This window comes from Impatiens glandulifera, chromosome 1, assembly GCF_907164915.1.
Source record: "Impatiens glandulifera chromosome 1, dImpGla2.1, whole genome shotgun sequence".
NCBI lineage: Eukaryota > Viridiplantae > Streptophyta > Magnoliopsida > Ericales > Balsaminaceae > Impatiens > Impatiens glandulifera.
Window position 1 is genome coordinate 1,949,427 of NC_061862.1, and position 26,013 is coordinate 1,975,439.

Here is a 26,013-nt window from a genome sequence, read left to right on the forward strand (position 1 = left end):
GTATGGTCTGAAAACCTGCAACTCATTATAATTTTTTGACATATTTTTGGTTTTAAAGTATATTATCATGGTGTTGAATCAAATTTGGATCCACGAGGAAAGAAGACTCTTTTTATGGGATTTACTACTGGAGTTAAAAAATATCGACTCTGGTGTTTGGATGCAAAGAAAACCATTATCAGTAGAGATGTTACTTTTGATTATTATTCAATGTTGAATAAGGTAACACCAGACAATATTGATTGTACTCCGCAACAGGTGAAGTTTGAGGAGATAAAGATAAGCCCAACTATAAGTGACTCTCTGACGACAGACGAAGAGTTAAATGAGGAAGAGGTTCTGACCCAAGAACCTTCAGAATAACGTGAATCAATTGTTGTGAATAAGCCAAAACGAGTTATTCAAAAACTAGGTCGGTTTGTTGACATGGCAGCCTATGCACTTCTAGTCATAGATGATGTTTCATCCACTTTTTCAGATGTCAGTCGAAGTACTAAAAATAGAAAAATGAGAAGTGTTATGGAAGATGAGATGCAATTTCTTCAGAATAATGAGACATGCAAGTTGACGCATATACGAAAAGGGAAGAAGACTATTGGTGGTAAATGTATCTTTGCTAAGAAAGAAGGATTTTCCGAAAATTTTGATGTTTGCTACAAGATAAAATTGGTAACTAAAGACTACGCTCAGAAGGAAGAAGTTGATTATAATGAGGCACTTTCTCATGTTGTTAAACACTCTTCCATTAGAATTTTGTTGGCCTTGGTAGCGTAGATGAATTTAGAGCTAGTTCAACCAGATTTGAAGATCGTAGACATACACGGTCATTTGAACGAGGAAATCTACATTCATCAACCAGATGGATTCAAAGTTGCTGATAAAGAAAATTGGGTTTGCAAGTTGAACAGATCATTGTACATGTTAAAGCAATCGTCTAGACAATGGTACAAGTGACTTGACAATTTTATGATTGAGCACAAGTACACAAGAAACAGATTTAGTTCATGTGTGTATTTGCGCAAACTGCAAGATGAGTGTTATATTTATTTATTCTTGTACGTTGATGATATGTTGATAGCATCAAAGAGCCAATATGAAATTGACAAATTAAATGCTCAATTGGGTAAAGAGTTGGAGATGAAATAAATCTCACATCGTAAGATGATGGGAGTTGGGGAAATTTCTTAGTGTGTAAAAGAAATTCTTCCCTCTTTGATTTATTGCACCAAATATTTGTATCTCTTCTCCTTATTAATTGATATCCTTAGTGCTCGGAGACGTAGGCAACATTTTGGCCAAACTCCATAATCAAATTCTTTTAGTGTGTTCTTTCGGTTGTTTTTTTTGTGTTTTGTTAGGATTTCCCAACATGCACCTTAATCAAAGTTTATCTTCATACTACTCGGCTGATTCAAATATTTTAAAATTCATTCAAATGCTCAGAAATTGATTTATTATCCATGTACTTCAGATTCACCAACATTCATATTCTATGATAACTCATAAAAAGAATGAGAGGAAAGGTAAGTCTGATTCTTTGTTTGCAAAATATGGTGGTGGTGGGAGCAAAGTGGAATCAGAACCTATTGATGAGGAGTTTGAATCCATACTGAAGAAGCTCCAAAGCAAAATGAAAACCAAGAAGAAGTAAATGTAGATTTGGATTTGGAAATGAAACTGATTGGTTTATCAAGTAGTATTAGTTTGATGATACTTTTGAGCATGGGGGCTTGTTGTATCAAGTCTTTTAAGGAATCAACTGAAATTTGTTTGGATCATGGGTTTCCTCTCATTGAAAAATTATTATTATGCTCATAAGTTTTGCATGATATATATAGAATTTTAAATTATTATGCAGATCATTAGGTTTCTCAAAGTCTTGAATAGCAAACACTTGAGTCATAATGACCATTTTAGAAAAGCAACCCCAAGAACTATTGAGATCTCAATCAACATGTCTCCTACATAGATAGATGTTAATAATAAACTATCACAAAGAAGCAGTCTCCTAATCTAGTGAAACTCTTCAAACATGTCCACCTGTATGCTCCATATAAATTTCAAAAATGAATTCTACTGCTGACGCAGAAGAAGTCAAAAATTCTCCATAGTTAGCCCTTTATCCATAAAAGAATCCTGCTACTAGGTGGAATTAGGAAAGTCAAGTTTTCAGGTATTGGATAACCCAGACCGGAACGACCCGAATTCCTTCGTAAAAACTGGTACCTAGGTGGCTCGAAATATCCGGCCCCAAATGGACTGATACCCGGAAGCAATGTATTTATTAAAAAAAACTTATTTTATAAATTTTAACAACTTTGAATACATCTAAAAAATTTATAATCAAAGATCCTTATTTGAAATGAATGAATCAATTATTTACTTAGCTTTAAAGCCTGTTAAAATTATCCCATACTAATAAATAAAATTTCTAAAATTTATATACAAGTTAATTGCAAGAGTTTCTTCTACTATTGATATTACACTTACTTCTAAACATACATGGTGAGTTGTCTTACCAAGTAAGAAAGATTAATCTGAAACGCTTAAATCCCATATTTTGGCTCTTTTGATTTTCTCTTTGATTAAGGGTCTCTAGACGGTTTGAGTTTATTCCAACCGGTCTGATTATGTTCTAAACGCCTCTAAGAGGATGATAATCTTGCAAGGGAGTGTAGAAACATGCAGTTCATCTTCAACCTCCATCCGTATTTTCAGTTGTTCTTGGTTTCTTATATTTTTTATAGTTTGATTTATTTGTTGTTTTAGTTGTTGGCAGTCAGTTGTAGATATTTTTGAGGTTATAAAATAAAAAAACATTCGATTTTGAGTTTTGATGGTGAACACTGCTGCAATCCAATCGAGAAACCTCCCAGGACCCAGGAGCTCTTAGCCTATTTTTGATCGAAGAGGCTAGCCCGGCCTAGTTTCACATCAAGGAACCTAGTCCAATCATGTATTCTGACCATGGGTTCTCCCTTAGTGTTGGTCTAGTTTCTAACCAAGGAAGCCTAGGCTTTATTCCCCTTCATGACCGAGATTTCTAGTATGATTTTCGACTGAAATACCCAGATCCTAGCTTGATTTCTAATCGAGGTGGATTCCTTGTTGTTTGTCTAATTTTTTATTAAGGAAGCCTAAGCTTTAGCCCCTTCATGACCGAGGTTTCTAGTATGATTTTCAACTGAAACACATAGATCCTAGGTTGATTTCTAATCTGAGGTGGCTTCCTTGTTGTTTATCTATTTTGACCGAGAAAACCCACCCACTAACCCCTTTCGCGATTGAGTTTTCTTGCCTGATTTTTGATCTAGAAAACCAAGTCCTAACCTGATTCATGACTGAATGTCAGCGATAAATAACTTCAGTCATCCGACCAAGGTCCACGCCGAGTTTGTCTAATATTGATTCTTGACCCTCCCACTTTTTGGATTTTAATGAAATGGTTTAACCGTTTTCCCAAAAAAAATGTGAGGATCTCTACTGATAATTATTTTTCCAGAATCATGATAGTATGTTTTATATCTCTTTTGTCCATCATTATATCCTAAAAAAAATCATTTTGAGGCACTCGAATCAAATTTAGATTTATGTATGTGAGTATTCTGAACATAGCATAAGCAACCAAAAACTTGAATAATCTAGTTCATGTCCATAAAAAATGTAAAATTGTGTTTTTCACTTAAGAATCACAGTGGGCAATCTGTTTATAAGAACTGTGGTAATAAGAATTGAGAATAGTCATAATTTAGATGGCAGTTTAGATTAAACATCAAAGCTCGAACAACCTGAAGCAAATGCTTGTGGTTGGAGTATATACACATGTCTTTTGATTTATTTTTAGTCATCTACTATTGTAAGCATAAACGAGATATTTGTGAAACAAGGTTCACAATAAGGCCCTCAAATATCAAAATGTATAAACTGGAAAAAGAAATCAGATTTGTTAAAATTTGATCTAAAACAGATTTGTTTTGACTCAATGGAATATTGATCTTATGTTGTTTAGCTTTTGGACAGATTTTGCATCTGAATATTTTTAACTAGATGCTCAGTTGGAAATTTTGAAATGAATGAAAAATAATTCACATCAACAAAAGGATTACCAAGACATTTATGCCAAATTTCAACAATATCATTTGCATTAGAATTCAAACTATTACAAGAATAAACTCTATCATGGATGCATGAGTTATCCTTTTGGTTATTGAAACTAAAATAACCTAAAACATAGAAATTTCCCTCATTTTCCAACCGTCAATGTGTCTTTCTTTTAAAGATCCTACAATAGACATTTATTTATGAAGAAGGTTACTAACAAGTGAGAATCCTTAACCAATTTGGAAACCGATATTAGGTAATATTTGAAATCTAGTATGTATAGAATATATGTTAAGTTCAATTGTGGATGGATTATCACTAAGCCCATTTGTTTCACAATTTTAAAAAAATTATCATTTTTAGATTACAACATACATGTCCACTAGCTCTCTTGTTATCTATAATCCATGAATTATATCTCATATAATCGTTTATTGAAAAAACATATAATAATGAATTCACACATGCATATCCATGACAATGAGCAAAGTTAACTTAATTTCCTTTATGTGCATTCACAATCTCATGTTAAATCAACATAGTAAGAGAAATCATACCAATCTAGAAATCCCAAGAATTTGAATCATCCAATAACATTTTGCCTTTATCATTCTTTCCTTCTTTACTGAATTAGTGAATTTGTTGAATGTCTCCTTAATCATTATTGTCAAATTTATAAAACTATTATCAAATTCAATCATATTAACCATTGTGGAATTATTCCGTTAACAAGTAACATGTAATAGGCTTTGTTGATGTCAAGCAACCGATCCAATTTTAGAATTTATCTCATAACCTATATATACATCTCATTAAATCCCATCAGAAATTGAATTAATATATTAGTGGACAATTTATCACAAGTTCCATTTGATGCATAACATGTACAAATATACATATGACAACAAATCCAATTATAGAATTTTTCTCACAACATTCAATCCTATCGAAAATTGGATCAATTTATCGGAGGACAATTTATCCAAAGTTCCCCTTAATTCATCACACCTACAAATATAGGTCACTAAACAGTACAACTCATCCCAGAATTATTATTTTGTTTTGGAAAATAGACATCCAACGACATATTACATGAACAATAAAGTTGATCACTTTCTGTACATCACTCATTTTCACAAGCTTTTTTTTCCTTTTCTCCTAGCACTGATACCATCTAAATATTAAGTTAATCGAGGATTCTTAACTTACATTATGAAGGGGATGAAACTTATTTATATACACTTGCACGACAATTAATTACAAAAAGAATAATAAAAAACTAATTCTAAATAAACTATTTAGACATTACTAATAACATTAAGACGGTAGGAAAATAATCACATTATAAGGTATATATTTCAAGTCTTTCGTAATAGTGTTCCATATAAATTGCTAAAAGTTGGACACAAATGAGCAATGGAGTATTAAATAAAGAGCACGCTCATATGGTAAATATAACACTAACCAACAAAAGTGAAATCATTACACCTCAATTTGTTATAGAAAATAAATTATACAAGACACTTCATCAAAGAAATAATGTCACTTCTATGAGTTGTTGAAACCCTATTTTGAATATGCAACTGTGTACTAAAATACCTTTGTTCCAAAGGTAATTCATGTTTGAACAGTATTAACCGAAATGACTAATTTGATTCAAATTAGTTAAATGATTAAATAGTGTTTGAATAAATTTAATCAAAATGGATAAATAGAAGAAATCTGAATATAAACAATCACACAAAATCTTCTCAAGTTCTCAGGAGTAGAAGCCATTTCAAAGACACATTAAACTAAACATTGAATTTGTATATAACTCTTGATATATAACTCTTGATGGACATCATCGATTGTTAATGATCATCACCATTAAGGTGCTAGAAAATAAAAGATAAAATACAAGACAACAAATACAATGGAAATCTCTGAAATCTAGTAATACCATGAGGGAGTGCCTAAATCACATATAGGAACATCAGAAATCTGAATACAATGGTGCTACAAAAAGAAAGAAAAATGCTAAATGCCAGAATCTTGATTCCTAAATCAATGCCAGCAACATATAGCACTGATTACACTATCAAGAAAGATGCGACTCTAATTAAATTGCCTATCAAGATCATATCAATCGAATCGTATCAATTGTGGATTACAATATAATAAATTTATCTAAACAAAAATCAATATAAGAACTTCTGAATGCATTGGCATCAAGGTACACCAAAAGCCAGAATCTCAGTTCTTAGATCGATAACAACAACGTACAGTGCTGTAAACACTACGAAACTTAGTGCTTCAGAGACTCTAATTTGTTGCCTTACAATTACAAGAAGACGTCAAACAAAAATTAAGAGATTAAGAAAATCAAAATAAGAGATGTTTCAAAATTGAAAGGTTCAAAGATATTAGTTATTAATTAATAAAAAAACAGTCTTCATAGTTTGATGGTATAACTTTAATCATCATAGCTTGTCTGAAAAACTTGTAAAGTGCAGATAAAACGAATCTAGTTAAAAATGAAGTAACAAAAAACGAAATTCTTCTATTGTATGTGAAGAGATATCTTTCATGCGTCACATTAAAAATATACATTTGGTAACAAATCAAATTTCAATAATTGTCTCCTAACATTTATATAATCTCATTCAATTTCATCAGAAATTGGATCAATTTATCCAAAGTTCTCTCTGATGCGTCACATATACAAATATACATCAGACAACGTATATACATCATATTCAATCCCATCAAAAATTGAATCAATTTAATAGTGAATAGTTTATCCAAATTCTTTTTGATGCGTCACATGTACAAAATATACATTAGACAGCACAAATCCAATTTCAGAATTTGTTTACTAAATTTTATATTCATCTCATTCAATCCCATCAAAAATTGAATCAATTTATCAGTGGACAATTTATCCAAAGTTCCATTTGATGCATAATATGTACAACTATACATTTGGCAACAGATCCAATTTCAGACTTTGTCACCTAACATGTATATACTCATTCAATCCCATCAAAAATTGTATCTGTTTATCAATGAAAATTTTATCCAGAGTTCTCTTTGATGTGTCACATTACAAATATACATCTTGCAATGGATCCAATTTCAAAATTTGAATCCTAACATGTATATACATCTCATTCAACCCCATCAAAAATTGATTCAATTTATCTAAAGTTCCCTTTGATGCGTCACATGTACAAATATACATCAAGTAACACAGATCCAATTTCAAAATTTGTATCCTAACATGTATATACATCTCATTCAATCCAATCAGAAATTGAATCAATTTATCCAAAGTTCCTTTAGATTCGTCAAATGTACAAATATACAACAAGGAACACATATCAAATTTTAGAATTTGTTTCCTAATATGTATACATTCAATTCCATTAAAATATGAATCAATTTATCAATGGATAATTTATTCATAGTTCCCTTTAATGCATCACATGTACAAATCAAGGTAATTGAAAGGATTCCATATCGCATAGGAAAAATCTATCCAAAGCTACCTAACTGATGTGGTGTAGATGAAGGACTCATAAATTTATTTCGAAATTCAGTTAAAAATCCAAGATCTTACCATACAATCACATGATTCCACTGCTCAATTCCAATAGTGACTTCATATAGCTTATTTTAGTATCAATCGCAATCTTCACCACTTAGCTACAGCTGTGGAAATTTGACATCAAGTTAGTACCAAGATGATCAGAATTGTGAAGAAGTAGAAATTCATCTCCCTTTTCTCCTAACTCTCATACCATCTAAATATTAAATTAATAGAAAAATATGTAATGAAAAGAAAGATATAAACTTTAACTCTCATACACTTACCAAATTATTATTTACAAAAAGAATAATAGAAAACTAACTCTAAACAAATTATTTACACATTACTAACAACATTATGCCCACAGGGTATATACTTCAATTAAATAAAGAGCATGTTCATCATCCTTGTATGGTAAATTAACACCAACTAGCAAAGAAGAAATCATTACACCTCAATTTGTTATAGAAAATAAATTATACAATGCACTTCATCAAAGAAATAATGCTACTGATGAGAGTTGTTGAAACCCCATTTTGAATATACAAATGTGAACTAAAATACCTTTTCCAAAGGTAATTAGAATTTGAACAATATTAACCGAAATGACTGATTCAGAGTTTCATTCCTACTTATTTGATTCAAATTAGTTAAATGCCTGGATAGTATTGGACAACCAGAAGAAAACTTAGCATATTCACAACAAAAATCTGAATATAAACAATAATCACACAATTATAAACACTATGGAGAAGCCATTTGAAAGACTCATTAGACTAAACATTGAATTGGTATATAACTCTTGATGGGAATTATTCTAACTGATGATGCATCTTCAAATCAATTATTAATGATCATTTACATTAAGTGCTAGAAAAGATAGAATGAAAAACAGCAAATACATTGGAAATCTCTAAAATCTAGCAATACCGTGAGGGAACACCAAAATCATATAGGAACATCAGAAATCTGAATACAATAGCGTTATAAAAGAAACGCCGAAAGCCAGAATCTTGATTCCTAAATCAATGTGGACAAAGTATAGCACTGATTACACTATAGAGAAAGATGCATCAGTGACTCTAATAACAATGCCACTCTAATAACAATGCCGGATCGGATCAATCAATCAATCGTGGATTACTACAGTATAATAAATTTATCAATATAAGAACTTTTGAATGCATTGGCGTCAAGGTAGAACACCGAAAACCAGAATATCAGTTCTTAGATCGTTATCTGCAACGTACAGCGCTATAAACACTATGAAATATTAGTGCTTCAGATACTCTAATTTTTGCCTTAGAATTATAAGAACGGGAAAATAAGAGATGTTGGAAAATTGAAAGGCTCAGAGATATTAGTTATGAATTAATCAAAGAACTCAACAACATTGAGTCTTCTTCCTAGTTTGATGGTATAACTTTAGACATCATAGCCTGTCTAAAAACTTACAAAATGCAGAAGTAACGAATCTAAGAAAAAAAAATCAAAAGTGAAATTATTACACCTCAATTTGTTATAGAAAATAAATTATACAAGGCACTTCATCAAAAAATAATGCTACTGCTGAGAGTTGTTGGAACTCTATTTTGAGTTTGCAACTGTGTACTAAAATACCTTTATTCCAAAGGTAATTCATGTTTGAGCAGTATTAACCGAATTAACTAATTCAGAGCTTCATTCATACTTATTTGATTCAAATTAGTTAAATAATTAGATAATATTTAATTATATTTAATCAAAATGGACAAATAAAAGAAAACTGAATATAAACATTCACACAAAATCTCTTGAAGTTCTCATAAGTATTGAGAAGCCAACTCAAAGACACATTAGACTAAACATTGAATTCATATATAACTCTTGATGGGCATTATCAATTCGATTGTTAATAATTATCACCATTAAGGTGCTGGAAAATAAAAGATTAAATGCAAAACAGCAAATACAATAGAAATCTCTAAAATCTAGTAATACCATGAGGGAGTACATAAATCATATAGGAACATCAGAAATCTGAATACAATGGCGCTACAGAAAAAAATGCCAAATGCCAGAATCTTGATTCCTAAATCAATATCGGCAACATATAGCACCGATTACACTATCAAGAAAGATGCATCAGTGACTCTAATTACATTGCCTATCAAGATCATATCAACCGGATCATATCAATCGTGGATTACAATAAAAGAAATTTATCTAAAACCAAAAATCAAAATAAGAACTTCTGAATGCATTGGCATCAAGGTAGAACGCCAAAAACCAGAATCTCAGTTCCTAGATCGATATCGGCAACGTACAGCGCTGTAAACACTACGAAGATTAGTGCTCCAGAGACTCTAATTTGTTGCCTTACTATTATAAGAAGACGTCAAACAAACGGAAATTAAGAGATTAAGAAAACCAAAATAAGAGATGTTTCAAAATTGAATGGCTCAAAGATATTAGTTATGAATTAATAAAAAACAGTTTTCATAGTTTGATGGTATAACTTTAGTCATTATAGCCAGCCTGAAAAACTTGTAAAGTGCAGAAGAAACGAATCTAGATAAAAATGAAGTAACAAAAAACGAAAGTCTTTTATCGTATGTGAAGAGATCTCTTTGATGCGTCACATTAAAAATATACATCTGGCAACAAATAAATTTCAAAAGTTGTCTCCTAACATGTATATAATCTCATTCAATTTTATCAGAAATTTGATCAATTTATCTAAAGTTATCTCTGATGCGTCAAATTTACAAATATACATCAGGCAACTCAGATCTAATTTCAGAATTTGTCTCATACCATGTATATATATCTCATTCAATCCCATCAAAAATTGAATCAATTTAATAGTGGATAATTTATCCAAAGTTCTCTTTGATGCATCACATGTACAAATATACATTAGTCAACACAAATTCAATTTCAGAATTTGTTTCCTAACAATTATATACATCTCATTCAATTCCATCAAAAATTGAATCAATTTATCAGTGGACAATTTATCCAAAGTTCTTTTTGATGCATAACATGTACAAATATACATTTGGCAACAAATCCAATTTCAAACTTTGTCACCGAACATATATATACTCATTCAATCCCATCAAAAATTGTATCAATTTATCAATGAAAAAATTATCCAAAGTTCCATTTTATTTTTCACATTACAAATATACATCTTGCAATGGATCCAATTTCAAAATTCGTAATGTATATACATCTCATTCAATCCCATCAGAAATTGAATCAATTTATCCAAAGTTTCTTTTGATGCGTCACATGTACAAATATGCATCAAACAACACGTATCCAATTTCAGAATTTGTATTCTAACATGTATATACATCTCATTCAATCCCATCAGAAATTGAATCAATTTATCCAAAGTTCCTTTTATGCGCCAAATGTACAAATATACATTAAGGAACACAGATCCAATTTCAGAATTTATTTCCTAATATGTATATACATCTCATTCAATCCCATTAAAAATTGAATCAATTTATTAGTGGACAATTTATTCATAGTTCACTTTAATACATCACATGTACAAATATAGGTAATTGAAAGGCAATTCAACTAATCCTATAATTTTTTTTGTTTGGAGAAATAAATTCCATATTGCATAGGAAACTCAATCCAAAGCTACCTAACTGATGTGATGTAGATGAAGGACTCATAAATTTATTTCAATTTGAGTTAAAAATCCAAGATCTTACCATACAATCACATGATTCCATTGCTCAATTTCAATAGGTCCTTCATTTAGCACGCAATCTTCACCGCTAACTACAGCTGAGGAAATTTGACATCAAGCTAGTACCAATATGATCAAAATTGTGAAGAAGTAGAAATTCATCTCCCTTCTTTCCTAACTCTCATACTATCTAAATATTAGGTTAATAGAAAAAATATGTAATGAAAAGAATGATATAAAAACTTTAACTTATTTTATGAAGGAGATGAAACTTATATATATACTTACCAAATAAATTAGTTACAAAAAGAATAATAGAAAACTAATTCTAAACAAACTATTTACACGTTACTAACAACACAATATTATGCCTGTAGGGTATATACTCCAATTCTGTCTTAATAGTGTTCCATAAAAATTCCTTAAAGTTGGACACAAATGAGCAATGGAGTATTAAATAAAGAGCATGCTCATCATCCTTGTATGGTAAATAAACACCAACCAGCAAAAGAGAAATCATTACACCTCAATTAAGTCATCAATAAGTCACAAAGTTACTAAACAGACTAACATTGTCTAAATATATAGAAAGTAGAAACATGTTAACAGATATAAATATTACAAGTATTAGCTGCAGAATCTTGCTGAATTATTTATCCATAAAACATCCATTACATCAATTTTATAGGATATCACCACTCATAAATCCAATAATGCAATGAAGATTAAATTTACGTATAAAATCATTCTTCTTTTCACCATATAGGAGCGGATCAAACATGTGAATATTCAACTTGAAAATTGTAGCTCATACAACAAAGAACAAATCACACGAAATTCGAACTACAGTTACAAGAGAAGATTACTCTACAAACACATGAATAGTAAATAGAGTTAAATATAGGAGGAACCTAATCGATCTTCATATCAGTATTATACGAGAGGGTAAAACATATGAATATGCAATGAAGGTTGAATTTACGTATAATATCATTCTTCATTTCACCATACATGAGCGGATCAAACATGTGAATATTCAACTTGAAAATTGTAGCTCATACAATAAAGAAAAAATCAAATCACACGAAATTTGAACAACAATTACATAAGAAGATAACTCTACAAAGACAGCTAGGAAAGTAAATAGAGTTAAAAATAGGAGGAACCTAATCGATCTTCATTCTAGTAAGTATATAGGAGAGGATCAAACATATGAATATGTAATGAAGGTTGAATTTACGTATAATAGCATTCTTCATTTCAACTTGAAAATTGTAACTCATACAACAAAGAACAAATCAAATCACACGAAATTTGAACTACAATTACAAAAGAAGATAACTCTACAAACTAGGAGGAACCTAATCGATCTTCATTTCAGTATATAGGAGAGGATTAATGTAGCATACGGAAAATCGTAGACAGACTGGCTTCAAATGTATCTCGGCAAACAAAGGATCGATACTTGAAACTCAAGTAAACACGAAATTCGAGCTACAAAATCTATAGCAGCAATTCGAACGATAAAATTAAGGAAGAATCGTAAATGAAGGTAGAAGAAGAAGAAGGAAGAACTTACTCGAGAAGTGAAGGATAGAGGATCCGCCGATGGAGGAGACGGTGCAGAAGAATGTCGATGAGCTGAGAAGGCATGCGTTCGAGTGTTCGACGCTGCATCTTCCAAGCGTCAATGGCGTCTTTGCTTCCGTAGCCGCCTCGATGCAGAGACGAACCAAAGGACTCTGCTCTTCGCAGATGTGTGGCATCGTCATTCCGATGTAGCTTGGATCCATTTCTCTCACTAAAATACTTTTTCCTTCAAAATACATTTTCCAAAAGGTAACTAGAATTTGAACAGTATTAACCAAAATGACTGATTCAGAGTTTCATTCATACTCATTTGATTCAGATTAGTTAAATGCCTAGATATAGTATTGGACAACCAGAAGAAATCTTCTCATAAGAATTCATCAATTCAATTCTAACGCAATCCTTCTATCGTATCGTATGTCAAGAGATCTAACGCAAAGATGAAGATTTCTTAGACGGAAAGAAAGAGAGAAGACATCTGCCGTTGTTGGGCATCCTATTGTAAGCATCAACTGTCCGACGGAAGGAGAAGATACGCGCACAGAAAAACCCTAGGTGTTATAAATTACATAAACAAGCCCATTTATTTTATATATTGTCTTGGGCCTCTCCCTTTAATTTAAATAATTAAAGCTTGTTTTATATATTTATTTTTTAAACTTTTTTTTCTTTTTATAAATTCTCCCTTTTACTATTTTTCAAATCAAAATAGCACTCATTAATTAATTAAAATATATTATTTTTTTTATTAAATTTAAATTTTAAGTAAAAACACATTTTAATTTTAATGATTAAACTAATTAAAACTCCAAATTTTTATAGATAGAAGATTTTCTAAACTAAAGTAAAAAATCAATATCAAACAAATTCTATAAATTATTAAAACGTGAGTTAATTTATATTATTTAAACAAAAATAATAATAAAAATATAATAATTGTAGACACTCAAATTTTACTCTTTTAATTTATTTAAAAATATTCCAGCTAATAAATAATTTTACTAAAATTCATATAATAAAATAGTTCATTGCAAATAATTGTTTTGGAAACATTTTCGTATCCATTAAATTTCAAAAATAATTAATTTTGGACTATATTTTAAATAAAACTCAAAGTTTAAAAAAACTAAGTTGATGAATATGATGAATTTATCTATTATTAATGTTAATTTATTTGTTTTTATATGTATTTAAAAAAAAGGTCGGAGTCAGCCGAAAAATCGGAGGCGAGTCACTGAACCCTTCGGCAACGCCGAAGCGGGTTGCTCAGAGGTATAGGGTGCAGAGGGAACCAGGGTTTGAGGGACTTGAACCCATGCGTAGAACACATGCCGAATCTCAAGGTGCGGTCAAGGTTCGAGCATGGATGCAATCGACGAAGGCAAGACCTGAGCCCAATCGTAGATCCTAGACCTAAGTTGACGCAGAAGAGCATTAGACCCCTACATGGACGCAAGTAGGTGGCCCATCCTATACAAGATGTGTCCTGAACGCATACACATGTTTTGAACTTGTCCTCCTTCGCGTAAACGACGAGAAGCCCCTCTCATTTTCTTTGATTTCGGAGAGTGGAAATCCTTGTCATTTCTTGACCAAATCGACCCATGAAAAAACCGCATAACTGGGGAGTCACACGTTTATAATTTTCCTCGACACTCATTGGTTTCCTAGAAGAAGCTTAGAGAAATAAAGGAGAGTCGTGTAGTTATAAGTGACTTACGTAGGCAACACACGGATTGCACGTTCTTTCCCCTTTCATCTTCAGTTGCTCCTTTCTCTCTCCCAATGTTGCCTAGAAACTAATAACATAATCCCCTTTCAGAAAATTTCGATTTACGATTTGTTAGACCAAATCGTCCAAAATAAAGTATCAAGCAACCCCTAAGAGACGAGGATCAAGAGGCCTTAGGTAGTAGAGCCTCCTAGTGACCAAGACCTCTCAATCCGACGCTGAAAAGGAAAAAAATGGATATATCTGTCGTCGAGGCCCAAGCCCATGATGTAGCCCCTATATAAACGACTTCCCATGTTTGAATCGAGGGAAAAAATAAAATGAAGGTGAAATGTAGTTTTTTTACGATCGGCAATTTTTAGGTTTTTTAAACTTTTTCAAAATGTTTGATTGTTGAGTTAGAAGAAATTGATAGTTATGTGTAGGGGTATAAACAAGTTAATTCGCTCGTGAGTAGCTTAGTCAAAACTCGGCTTGAACTCGGTTTGACCTAGTTCGAGTCAAGTTCGATTATTAAATCAAGCTTGAGCTTTATATTTGTTGTTCGAGTAGCTCACTTAGTTTTGCATTATCGATGATGACTAGTATTTGAAGTCTTTTAAGAAGTACTACTGGGATTCATTGGGTGATGCCGAATCTTGAGTAGTTGTTTGAAAATTTGGATTGATGCGGCTGATATGATAGACCTACATATTTGGGTTAGCATTTTAATTATTTTTTGGTGGACTATCTGGTTGGATAGAAATTGTCGAACTTTCAATGATCATAGTCGTCTAATGTATATCTATCATAATACTATTAATATGAGGTTTTCTATAATTCATTCAGGAAAGCCAATAGAGTCTGTCGGGGGAGAGTTAATCATTTTTCTCGAGAATTTACGAGCTCGATAACTTATTGAGTACCTTTTTTCTTATTTTTTATTTTTTTATTTTTCTTTTCATTTTATGTTTTGTCGTTGTGTTTAAACGGTTATTTTTATTTTTATTTTTAATATACATGTAACTTTAAAAAAAATATATAAATAATTAAATTTATAAAAATAATAATTTAAATATATATATATAATCAAATTTATAAAAAAAAAATTAAATTGTCCTAATTCTAACCGTGAATGAAAAACTTTTAAACACAAATGCAAAACATACTTAAAAATCGAACTTAGGCCTTTCTGTTTTAAACTAGTTATGTTTTAAACTAGTTAACGAAATTAGAATTGATAAATGACTCCTAAACTATAGGACAAAGCTATCAACAATCTCAATTCCAAGCATAATAAACTAGACAATAAATGTAATTTCACGAAAATTAGACAACTTCAAATATTGAACCAATATAAAATTATAGACACTTATAATGAATATGAATGACTTCTACCAAATGTAAGAATAGTTTTAAGTTTCTAGCACAATCACTCAACTACCTCACTCCACTCAAACAAAATTTCTAAAAAGCTTGAAAATACCATTAATGGTGGAGTATTGTTAGGGTCGGCAATTTTGGACACGACACGAAAATACGACCCGGACCGATCACGAAAAAATCAAGTTAGGGTCATGCTCAAGTTAAAATTAGGTCGATCTGTTTAACCTGATTAAAAAATATGTCAAAATTGAGTCGACCTGACATTACCCAAAATAGACTTGATAACCCGTTTATAAGTTTATTTTCTTAAGTTTTGTGTTATTCTTTTTTATTCCCTCACTTATTTTTTTTTTAAATTTTTTTTAAAGTGAATTTGTGATTTAACTTTATTTTTATTTTGTATTGATGTTATTTTAATATGAAATAGAGAAATGTGAATTAATTATACCGAGTTTGGTTCGAGTTGAGTTATGTAAATCGGGTCAAACGGGGCAAACGAATCAGGTTCTGGTCAAACACAAATAAACAGGTCAAGTTCAGGTTAGATATTTTTGACCCAAATTATTAAACAGGTCAGGTTTATGTTATAATCGTTGACCCGTTAACTTATGAATCCGAACCCACCAACCTGAAACTTACATAAATTGCAACCCCTAATTATAGAAACTCTGAATTGTCTGTCCTTGTACTTTATCATTGTAGAACATATTTATAATGGTTGAATGTAGTGGATCTTCATGTCTTGCTCCAATTGGGCCCCGTTCGTCAATCACCTACTACTGGTCTCTATTTTTTTTTTATATTTTATTAGGTGGCCTGGGATTGTTTTTTAATCCAAACAATGATTTCTTCCTTTAGAGCATATCTGGAAAACCTTAGAAGTAACAATCAACTTATACTTAACGCCTATCATTTAAACTCCACTAAAAAATAATAGTACAAATACCCCCAATGCTCTTCGTACCATTTTCATCATCATCTCTTCATCTTCCTTCAACCAACAAACAATTACTAAATATATCATTATGGCTTTTGTCCAAAATTATGGCTTCCCATTCTATTCCCCACCACCATCACCCCCTTCCCATTCTCCCTTCCTTCCGCCACCCTACCACCCTAGCATAGTAGCATGCAACCACCACCATCACCAAGTCATCCATCCTACTTTGCACCCACCACCACCAAGCCATTCCCTTCTTCCGCCGCCAACCCCACCAAGTCGTGTTCCACCGCCACAAATCCATTCCCTTCTTCCGCCGCCAACCCCACCAAGTCGTGTTCCACCACCAACCCCACCAAGTCTTCCACCTCCACCAAGCCATCCCCTTCTTCCACCGCAAACCCCACCAAGTCGAGTTCCACCATCACCACCACATCATCTCCTTCACCACCACCTGCATTTCCACCACCTTCGCCAGGACATCATACTATCATCATAGTGGTCTTCGTCTCATTGCACTCTATTGCTTTCTCTAGAAGAGGAAGAAGAAACAAATTCACGAGATCGAAATTGTGAGAGTTGACAACACCTCAAGATTCAAGAAGTTGTAGTACCAGGTCCACAGACCGTCATAATAAATATTGATGAAGACATACATGTGGAAGAAGAGATCAACAAGAATGAGCTGATACTTAACAAAGGCTCTCATCATGATCATGGTATTACTTCCGAATCCCCTCAATCAAAGGCACTTGAAATAGCCAATGCAGAAGCTTCTGATACAATCATGCATTATCATGATCACCAAAAGAGTTTATCAAAACTCTCTCTTCCAAGTATTCCAAATTCTGATGAACCGAGAAGAATGTCTGATTTTTTTTTTTAACTTTTACCCATCAAAAATAAATGTTCACTGTAATTAAGGCAACCCAATAAATAATATGTTCTTGACACGGATGACAACCAAGGTTGTACTGCTCTCAGTTAATAATCAAAATTATGCTCTGTCTATCTTCTTCCATCCCTGAAGTTCAAGATTCAAATAGTGAATCTCAATTTCAAACTTTTTCCTGCTAAGGAAATCATTTATGTATTGAAGAATGGGTGTGTATTCTGCATCTTGGGCAGGTAATGCAGCTAAAACATGATTGACAATTTCAAACTACTAACACTTAAAGAACAGTTTCAAGGAGTTCCTAAAGACGATTTTATTAGGAATTGATGTAACAATTGTATTAATTCTCTAATCGAACTTATTTCTCTTCAAGCTCATAACCGGTATATTTTAAAATACTCGAAAATATGAGCAGCAATTCACAATTATAGCATCAATAATCATCCGAATAAATGAGATAAAGAAAAATGAATTCAATGATAAATTTGACTTGTTAAAAAAGGATTGATATATCAAGAGAAAGAGGGTAAACTAGAAAACTGTTTATAAGATGAAAATTTAGGGTTGGCTATTGTTGTAGAGAAAGAGACAAGGATTTGAAGCTTTCACGATACCATCTCTATTTCGGCGGGAAAGATAGATGTCTTGGTCTTAAAGTTATGAAATATTACAAATTGAATTTTGGGAAAGAGGTGATACTCAATTTTCTCTTTGAGGAGCTTGTTAATGTTGAGCAAGGCATAATTTAACTTTGAAAATTTGGCAGGGTACACTTTCTGCTGCAAGACGTGCTGCAGCCTTTGTCCGAGGGGATGATGTCATCCACAAATTGTTCCATGAATTCGCATACCGATACAAGTTAGTCTTACACCTTATAATTTGCTTCATTGTATTATTTATTTGAATGCGTGTTTGGACAAGGGTAATTGAAATTGGAATTCAAACTAAAATATATATACTTGGAATTGCCCCTACCAACTCCAATGTCAATGCCGATTCACCTCTAACCAAACAAGATGTCATTCTTACTGGAAATAAACTGCAGAGATAGAGCTGGTGGGTACACAAGATTCCTGAGGACTCGTATACGTGTTGGTGACGCGGCACCAATGGGCTTTATAGAGTAAGTGTAGTCGTCAAATTGCAGTTCACATAAAAAAAGAAGATATATTGAAAGTGCTTTGTCAAATTGTGGAGCTAATCCTTGTTTGTTTAACAGGTTTATTGATAGAGAGAATGAACTTAGGCAGTGGAAGCCAGCAACCCCTCAACCGCCACAAAGAGCAGGTATGGATCCGTGGACAAGATCTCGTCTCACCAGGCAATTCGCACCCCCAAAAGAGGAAAAAACCACTTCTTCTAGTTCCGAGGATTGATTCTCCTATGTTGAATGCTTTCTTCAGCATTCCGGTATCAGTTTTTTCCTACATTGCTGCAACTAATATTATCGTTGAGAGTCTCGTATTCAGGCATGCTGATATGGAAACTGCAAAATCTAAAGCCATAGATAAGAAAGAATAAAACATGTTTGTTGTTCTTCATTACAGTCATATTATATATGATCATCATCATCATCATCCAGTTTGTTGTTCCTTAGCAGGCATTTATTTTGTTTGTCTTCCTTCTTGTGAATGCCAATGAAATAATAAATGGTTCTTAACAAATAATTACTAGATTTTGGTGAACCCACTCATATTTATCCTTATATTAATTCAGCTTCCAAAAAATCATGATATAAAAAAGTTTAGACATTATATATCATTTAACTATGCAGAATGAAATAATTTAATATATTTTTTTTGAAAAAATGGTATTATATTTTATTAATATAAAGATAAGTCAATACATGAATCAATAATCTTTAAAATGACAAGTCATTAAAGAATAAATGTACATGCAAATCTGAAAGCAAGCAATATAGATTTATGATATGGGAAAGGAAAACACTAGTTAGAATATTTTAAATGATATAAAATATTAGCTTAATTGAAAATAATCTTCTTATAACTTGTTAAATTCAATAAAAATAATAAAAATTGCTCCTTATGTTACTCGATCACCTACTACTGGTCTCTATTTTAATTTTATTAGGTGGCCAGGGAGTGTTTTTCAATGCAAACAATGATTCCTTCCTTTAGAGCATATCTTAAAAACCTTAGAAGTTACAAATTAACTTTTCTCTTCATACCATTTTCATCATCTCTTCATCTTCCTTCAACCAACAAACAATTACTAAATATATCATTATGTCTTTTGTCCAAAATTATGGCTTCCCATTCTATTCTCCACCACCATCACCCCCTTCCCATTCTCCCTTCTTTCCGCCACCCTATCACCCTAGCATGCAACCACCACCATCACCAAGTCATCCTACTTTGCTGCCACCACCACCAAGTCATCCTACTTTGCCGCCGCCACCAAGCCATCCCCTTCTTCCACCGCCATCCCCACCAAGTCGTGTTCCTCCATCACCGCCACATCATCTCCTTCCACCTCCTCCGCCACACCACTTCACTCCACCACCGCCTTCACTTCCACCACCATCTCCAGGACATCATACTATCATCATAGTGGTGTTCGTCTCATTGGGTGGTCTTTTCCTACTCGGGTGTCTCTCCTTTGCACTCTGTTGCTTTCTCAAGAAGAGGAAGAAGAAACAAATTAACGAGACCGAAATTGTGAGAGTTGACGAACACCTCAAGATTCAAGAAGTTGTAGTACCAGGTCCACATGGTACACAGACAGTCATACTAAATATTGATGAAGACATACATGTTGAAGAAGAGATTAACAAGAATGAACTGATACTTAACAAAGGGTCTCATCATGATCACAGTATTACTTCCGAATCCCCTCAATCGAAGAAGGCGGTTGAAATAGCCAAAGCAGCAGCTTCTGACACAATCCAGCGTTATCATGATCACCAAAAGAGTTGATCAAAACTCTCTTCCAAGTATTCCAAATTCTGATGAACCAAGCAGAAAGTCTCATTTTACTTGTGATTTTTTATTTTTACCCATCAAAAATAAATGTTCACTGTAATTAAGGGAAACACAACCTAACCAAGTTGTATTTAAACACCCGATAAACTTATAAAATAACTTAAGATTCATCGAACTCTACAATTATCTTTATATAAATTGGTGGAAAATCTCATAACTGTATTTAATGAACATGTCAAATCTAATCGTGTACAAACTATTGCATTATGATAAATTAATTCACTGCAATGAAATATAGAGCTCATAACGTAGCATCGATATCCTCGTCAAACTGAGATAACATAGTAAAAGAGAGTTTAAAATGAGTTGTTAATAGAAAATCAAGGCACTATCATGAAACATGTTAAATAAATAAAAAAAAACTTTCTCAATATACAATTTCTCGATATAATTTTCTATCTCGTCTCTATCTTAAAATCACAATTTCAAATATTTAATTTGCACATTTACCTTCTTGATTTTTTTTATAAGAGTAAATAAACAAACGAGTTCTCGTACGTAATCAAATTTAAAATAGACACAATTATAAAAATCATTTTTTAAGTAATGCGTGGTAATAAAAAAGTCACAACTTTTATATCGCCACCTTGACAATTGTTTCAAACAAGATTTTTTTTTCTTCTTCAAATAACAAATACACTCATTTTTGTCATAAGACTATATATATATATTTTAAAAATGTGGTATTCACATCTAGCTGCTCCAACTCTAAAATATGCATCACCACAATGCCAAATAATGTTTTATCAAAATTTGTTTCACAACTAAAGAAAACACGTCATTAAAATTAATATCCGAAATTTGACTATACAGTTCTCACCGAACTTCAAGAAGGACTAATATCGCATAGAGTTTGCTATTGTTGTAGAGAAAGAGACAAGGATTTGAAGCCTTCACGATACCATTTCTGTTTCGGCGGGAAAGATAGACAAGAATAATTGTCTTGGTCTTAAAGTGATGAAATATTACAAATTGAATTTCAAACTATCATATATCGCCAGACAACTCCAAATGCCAGAATTGATCAGCAATCATTAACGAAGAAGATTTAATCCACTCAATTCAGAGTTATCATCAATAATCTTGTTTCATGTTTCAGTTTCTTTCTTAATTTTTTTATGTCCGAAACTATATTATACCCACTTAAATTTCGAGTTAGAGCCGTGTAACGCCGTGATCTTTCTGGTATTGAGTTGTCTCATGATGTTGAGTAGACAAGACCATATGTAGCTTTAGACTCAGATAATGATGATGATTTTCCTTAGGGTCAAGCTATAAGCCATAAAAATGATATAGAAACTGATCTTGGTGATAATATTGAGGATGATTTTGAAGTTCAACAAGAAGATATAAATCAATAGAATCAACAAACAGAGGGACTTAAGAGGTCTACTTAGGAGTCTTGTGGGGAGCCTATATGATATAAGGAGACTTTTGAGGATGCTCATAAGGAAGAATGACTAACTGCCATGAAGAAAGAGATGAAGTCATTGCTGAAAAATGACACATATGAACTGGTTGAAAAACCAAAGAACATAAAAGTATTACAAAATAAATGGGTGTATAAGATCAAACAAGAAAGTGATGATAGCAAGTCAAGATATAAGGCTAGGCTATGTTAGGTCTAGCTGCTTGTATGAATCTTGAGGTTGAACGGCTTGATGTCAAGACTACATTTCTCTACGGTGATTTGTATGAAGATGTTTATATGGAGCAACCTGAAGGTTACAATAAAAAAGGCGAGGAATGCAAGGTGTGCAAACTTGTCAAAAGTCTGTACGGTTTGAAGCAAGCACCAAGGCAGTGAAATCTTAAGTTTGAGTCGTTCATGACCATCAATGGGTACATGAAGACGTCTAAAGATCACTGTGTCTTCGTACAAAAGTTTGTTTCTAATGATTTTATTATACTTCTCCTATATATTGATGATATTCTGATTGTAGGGAGAGACAAGCTCAAGACTGCCAAGTTGAAAAATGATTTACTCAAGTCTTTTGAGATGAAAGACTTGTGTCAAACAAGACAAAATTTTGGAATGCATGTCATTCGTGATTGGGTGAAAAAAAGCTATGGCTGTCTCAATAGAGATATATTGAGAAGATTATAAAAAGATTATGTATGGACAAGTCAAAACCAGTTGTTTGTCCATTGGCTACACACTTGAAAATAAACAAGACAATGTCTCCCAAGAATGAATAGAAAATACAAGAATTGTGCAACCATTTTAGTTGCTCATCTTAGTTGAGGCTCGAGAAAAATGTGAGTATAATATAATTATCAAGCTAAGATACAATTCTCTCGATGAACGATTTTTCACCATCTTCAAAATTCTCAATAGTCTACTGGGTCAACTGGGTCATAACACATGTATCCCCACTTTTCATTACCATGACAAAAAAATGCATTGCTTGATTTTTGCATCTAGCTTAGACCTCTCATCTTTTGGAACATGCACAAAGGGCCTGCAACAAAAAACACGTAAATAGTCATAATTAACATTTTTACCTGACCAAATACTTTATGTACACTTATTATTTAATGACTTTGAGGGAGAACGATTGATAACATACACTGTAGTGCTCATGAATTCAGCCTAAAAATGCTTAGCCAACCTAGCATGAGAGAGCATACTCCTCATCCGTTTTAACATTGTTATGTTCATCCTCTCTGCCACTCCATTTTGTTGTGGAATCTTGAGCACAATTTATTCATGTTGAATATCCTACTCTTTGCAATAATCATCAAATGAACCTATGTACTTACACCATTATCTGACTGCACCCTCATCAGTTTTCTGTTTTTCTCTCTTTCAACCAGCTTATGAAAGACCTCGAACTTTGTTGTAACCTCATCATTGGACTTTATAGCATAAGCCCAAACATTCTAGATGCATCGTCTATGAAAGTTACAAAATAAGAAGCACCACCTATGAATTTAATCTTCATAGGACCACAAACATCAGTATGGATCAACTCAAAGACATTCTTTTTCAGTTGCACTTTCGACTTCTTAAGGAGACTCTCTTCTGCTTACCTTTCAAGCAATGCTCACAATTTTCAAGATGAGCATCCTTGAGATTTAGAAACTCATTCATCTTAATCAAAACATTCAGCCAATTTTCATTAATGTGACATAGTCTTTTGTGCCACAACTCAGAAGATGACTCCATCACGACATAATATGTTGAATCATAGACAATTTTCAAATTTGTCTTGTATAAAGAACATCATTTCTTACCTCATGCAATAACCAAATAACCATTTCTTAGCTTCCATGCTTTACTACTGAAAACATTATGGTAGCCTCCATCATCGAGCTTACATGTGGAAATCAAATTCATTCTTAAATCATGACATGTCTTACATCTCTCAATGTCAGGAAACAACTCATGTTTGTCTCGATTCTAACATCACCAAGACCAACTACTTTGGACACACCACTGTTACCCATGCAAACCTCATCATAATCACCAGCTTTGTAGGACTGTAAGTAACATTTGTGTGGAGTAATATGGAATGAGGCACATGTGTCAACAATTGATTCTATTTCATTTGAAGATGTGCTAAGACATGAGTTTTGTCAGTTAGAAGCACATGTCAGTTCACCATTTGAATCATAAGTAGATGTATCTGCACTTTGTTCTTTCTTTTCTCTGGGCTTCACCGTACCCTTTGTTTTATCATTTTTAAATTTCCAGCACTCGTTTTTCCAATGACCCATTTTGACGCAGTAATGACAAACATCATCCTTATTTGGAGATTTAGACTTGCTCCTACTCGAACCACTTCTATTATTCTTTGATCTTCCTCTATCAGTCACCAATATATTAGACTTAGAGGGTTTATCCCCCTTTCGATTCTCCTCATCAAATAAGGAACCGGTGACAAATGTCATGTTGACTTTACCATTTGGTGTTGAGTTGCTAAGAGTGATAATAAGTGTCTCTCAACTTGTAGGCAAAGTTCCAAGGACTAAAATTGATTGCACCTCATCATCAAAATTTATCATCATACTACTCAGCTGATTCAAAATAATTTAAAATTCATTCAAGTGCTCAAAAATTGATTTATGATCAATGTATTTCAGATTCACTAGATGAATGCTATGATAACTCATAAAAGGAATGAGTGGAAAGGTAAGTTTGATTCTTTATTTGCAAAATATGGTGGTGGTGGGAGCAAAGTGGAATCAGAACCTACTTACGAGGAATTTGAAGCCATATAGAAGAAGCTCCAAAGCAAAATGAAAATGTAGATTTGGATTTGGAAATGAAACTGATTGGTTTATCAAGTAGTATTAGTTTATGATACTTTTGAGCATTGGGGCTTGTTGTATCAAGTCTTTTAAGGAATCAACTGAAATTTTGTTTGGATCATGGTTTTCCTCTCATTGAAATATTATTATTATGCTCATAAGTTTTGCATGTTATATATATCATTTTAAATTATTATGCAGATCATTAGGTTTCTCAAAGTCTTGAATAGCAAACACTTGAGTCATAATGACCATTTTAGAAAAGCAACCCTAGTAACTATTGAGATCTCAATCAATATGTAGATAGATGTTAATAATAAACTATCACAAAGAAGCAGTCTCCTAATCTAGTGAAACTCTTCAAGCATGTCCACCCGTATGCTCCATATAAATTCCAAAAATGAATTCTACTCTGACAAATAGTCTGAAGAAGTCAAAAATTCTCCATAGTTAGCCCTTTATCCATAAAAGAATGCTGCTACTAGGTAGGATCAGGAAAGACAAGTTTTCAGGTATTGGATAATTTGTTCAGTTTTCTATCTTCAAAAAAATCTTGAGCCTACACACAAGTATGTAAAATCACCATTGACCTTCTTGGTCCTCTCCTTACAGACTGGAACTGTGTAATTATCGTGTCTAACCTCATTTTACTCGAAACCAAACAATTAAGCCACCGCTGCTACAATGCATAATAAATAATACTGTTGAGAGTTTGAAGAAACCTCATTTTGCATATGCAAATAAATGTGCACTAACTTACCTACCTAATTCTAAAGAATCCCCTCAATATTACTCAAGGAAATTCAACTTTAAACAATATTAAACGAAATGACTGATTCAATCAAGATTTCATTCATACTAGTGTTTCA

At 32.5% G+C, this 26,013-nt stretch overlaps 1 protein-coding gene and 1 long non-coding RNA gene across 5 annotated transcripts; one reads left to right on the top strand and one right to left on the bottom strand.

Annotated features, from left to right (window-relative positions):
- Positions 1-7,646: 7,646 nt before the first annotated feature.
- On the bottom strand, positions 7,647-13,110 carry LOC124939217. Of its 4 annotated transcripts, none has more exons than XR_007099416.1 (3): positions 12,946-13,110; positions 11,389-11,464; positions 7,647-7,794 (listed from the first exon to the last, which is right to left on the bottom strand). It is a non-coding gene; the product is annotated as an uncharacterized LOC124939217 (long non-coding RNA). The 4 variants fall into 4 exon arrangements; XR_007099414.1 differs by lacking the exon at positions 7,647-7,794 and adding an exon at positions 9,948-9,982; XR_007099415.1 differs by lacking the exon at positions 7,647-7,794 and adding an exon at positions 9,951-10,029.
- Positions 13,111-20,078: 6,968 nt separating this feature from the next.
- LOC124939211 (protein TRACHEARY ELEMENT DIFFERENTIATION-RELATED 7A-like) lies at positions 20,079-21,005 on the top strand. The gene has a single exon (XM_047479716.1). The coding sequence runs from the start codon at positions 20,135-20,137 to the stop codon at positions 20,822-20,824; it is 690 nt and encodes a 229-aa protein (XP_047335672.1). The 5' UTR covers positions 20,079-20,134; the 3' UTR covers positions 20,825-21,005.
- The last annotated feature ends 5,008 nt before the right edge of the window (positions 21,006-26,013 follow it).

Excerpts from the sequence above, each read along its gene's own strand:
- LOC124939211 (XM_047479716.1), top strand. The coding sequence starts at position 20,135 with ATGTCTTTTGTCCAAAATTATGGCTTCCCATTCTATTCTCCACCACCA.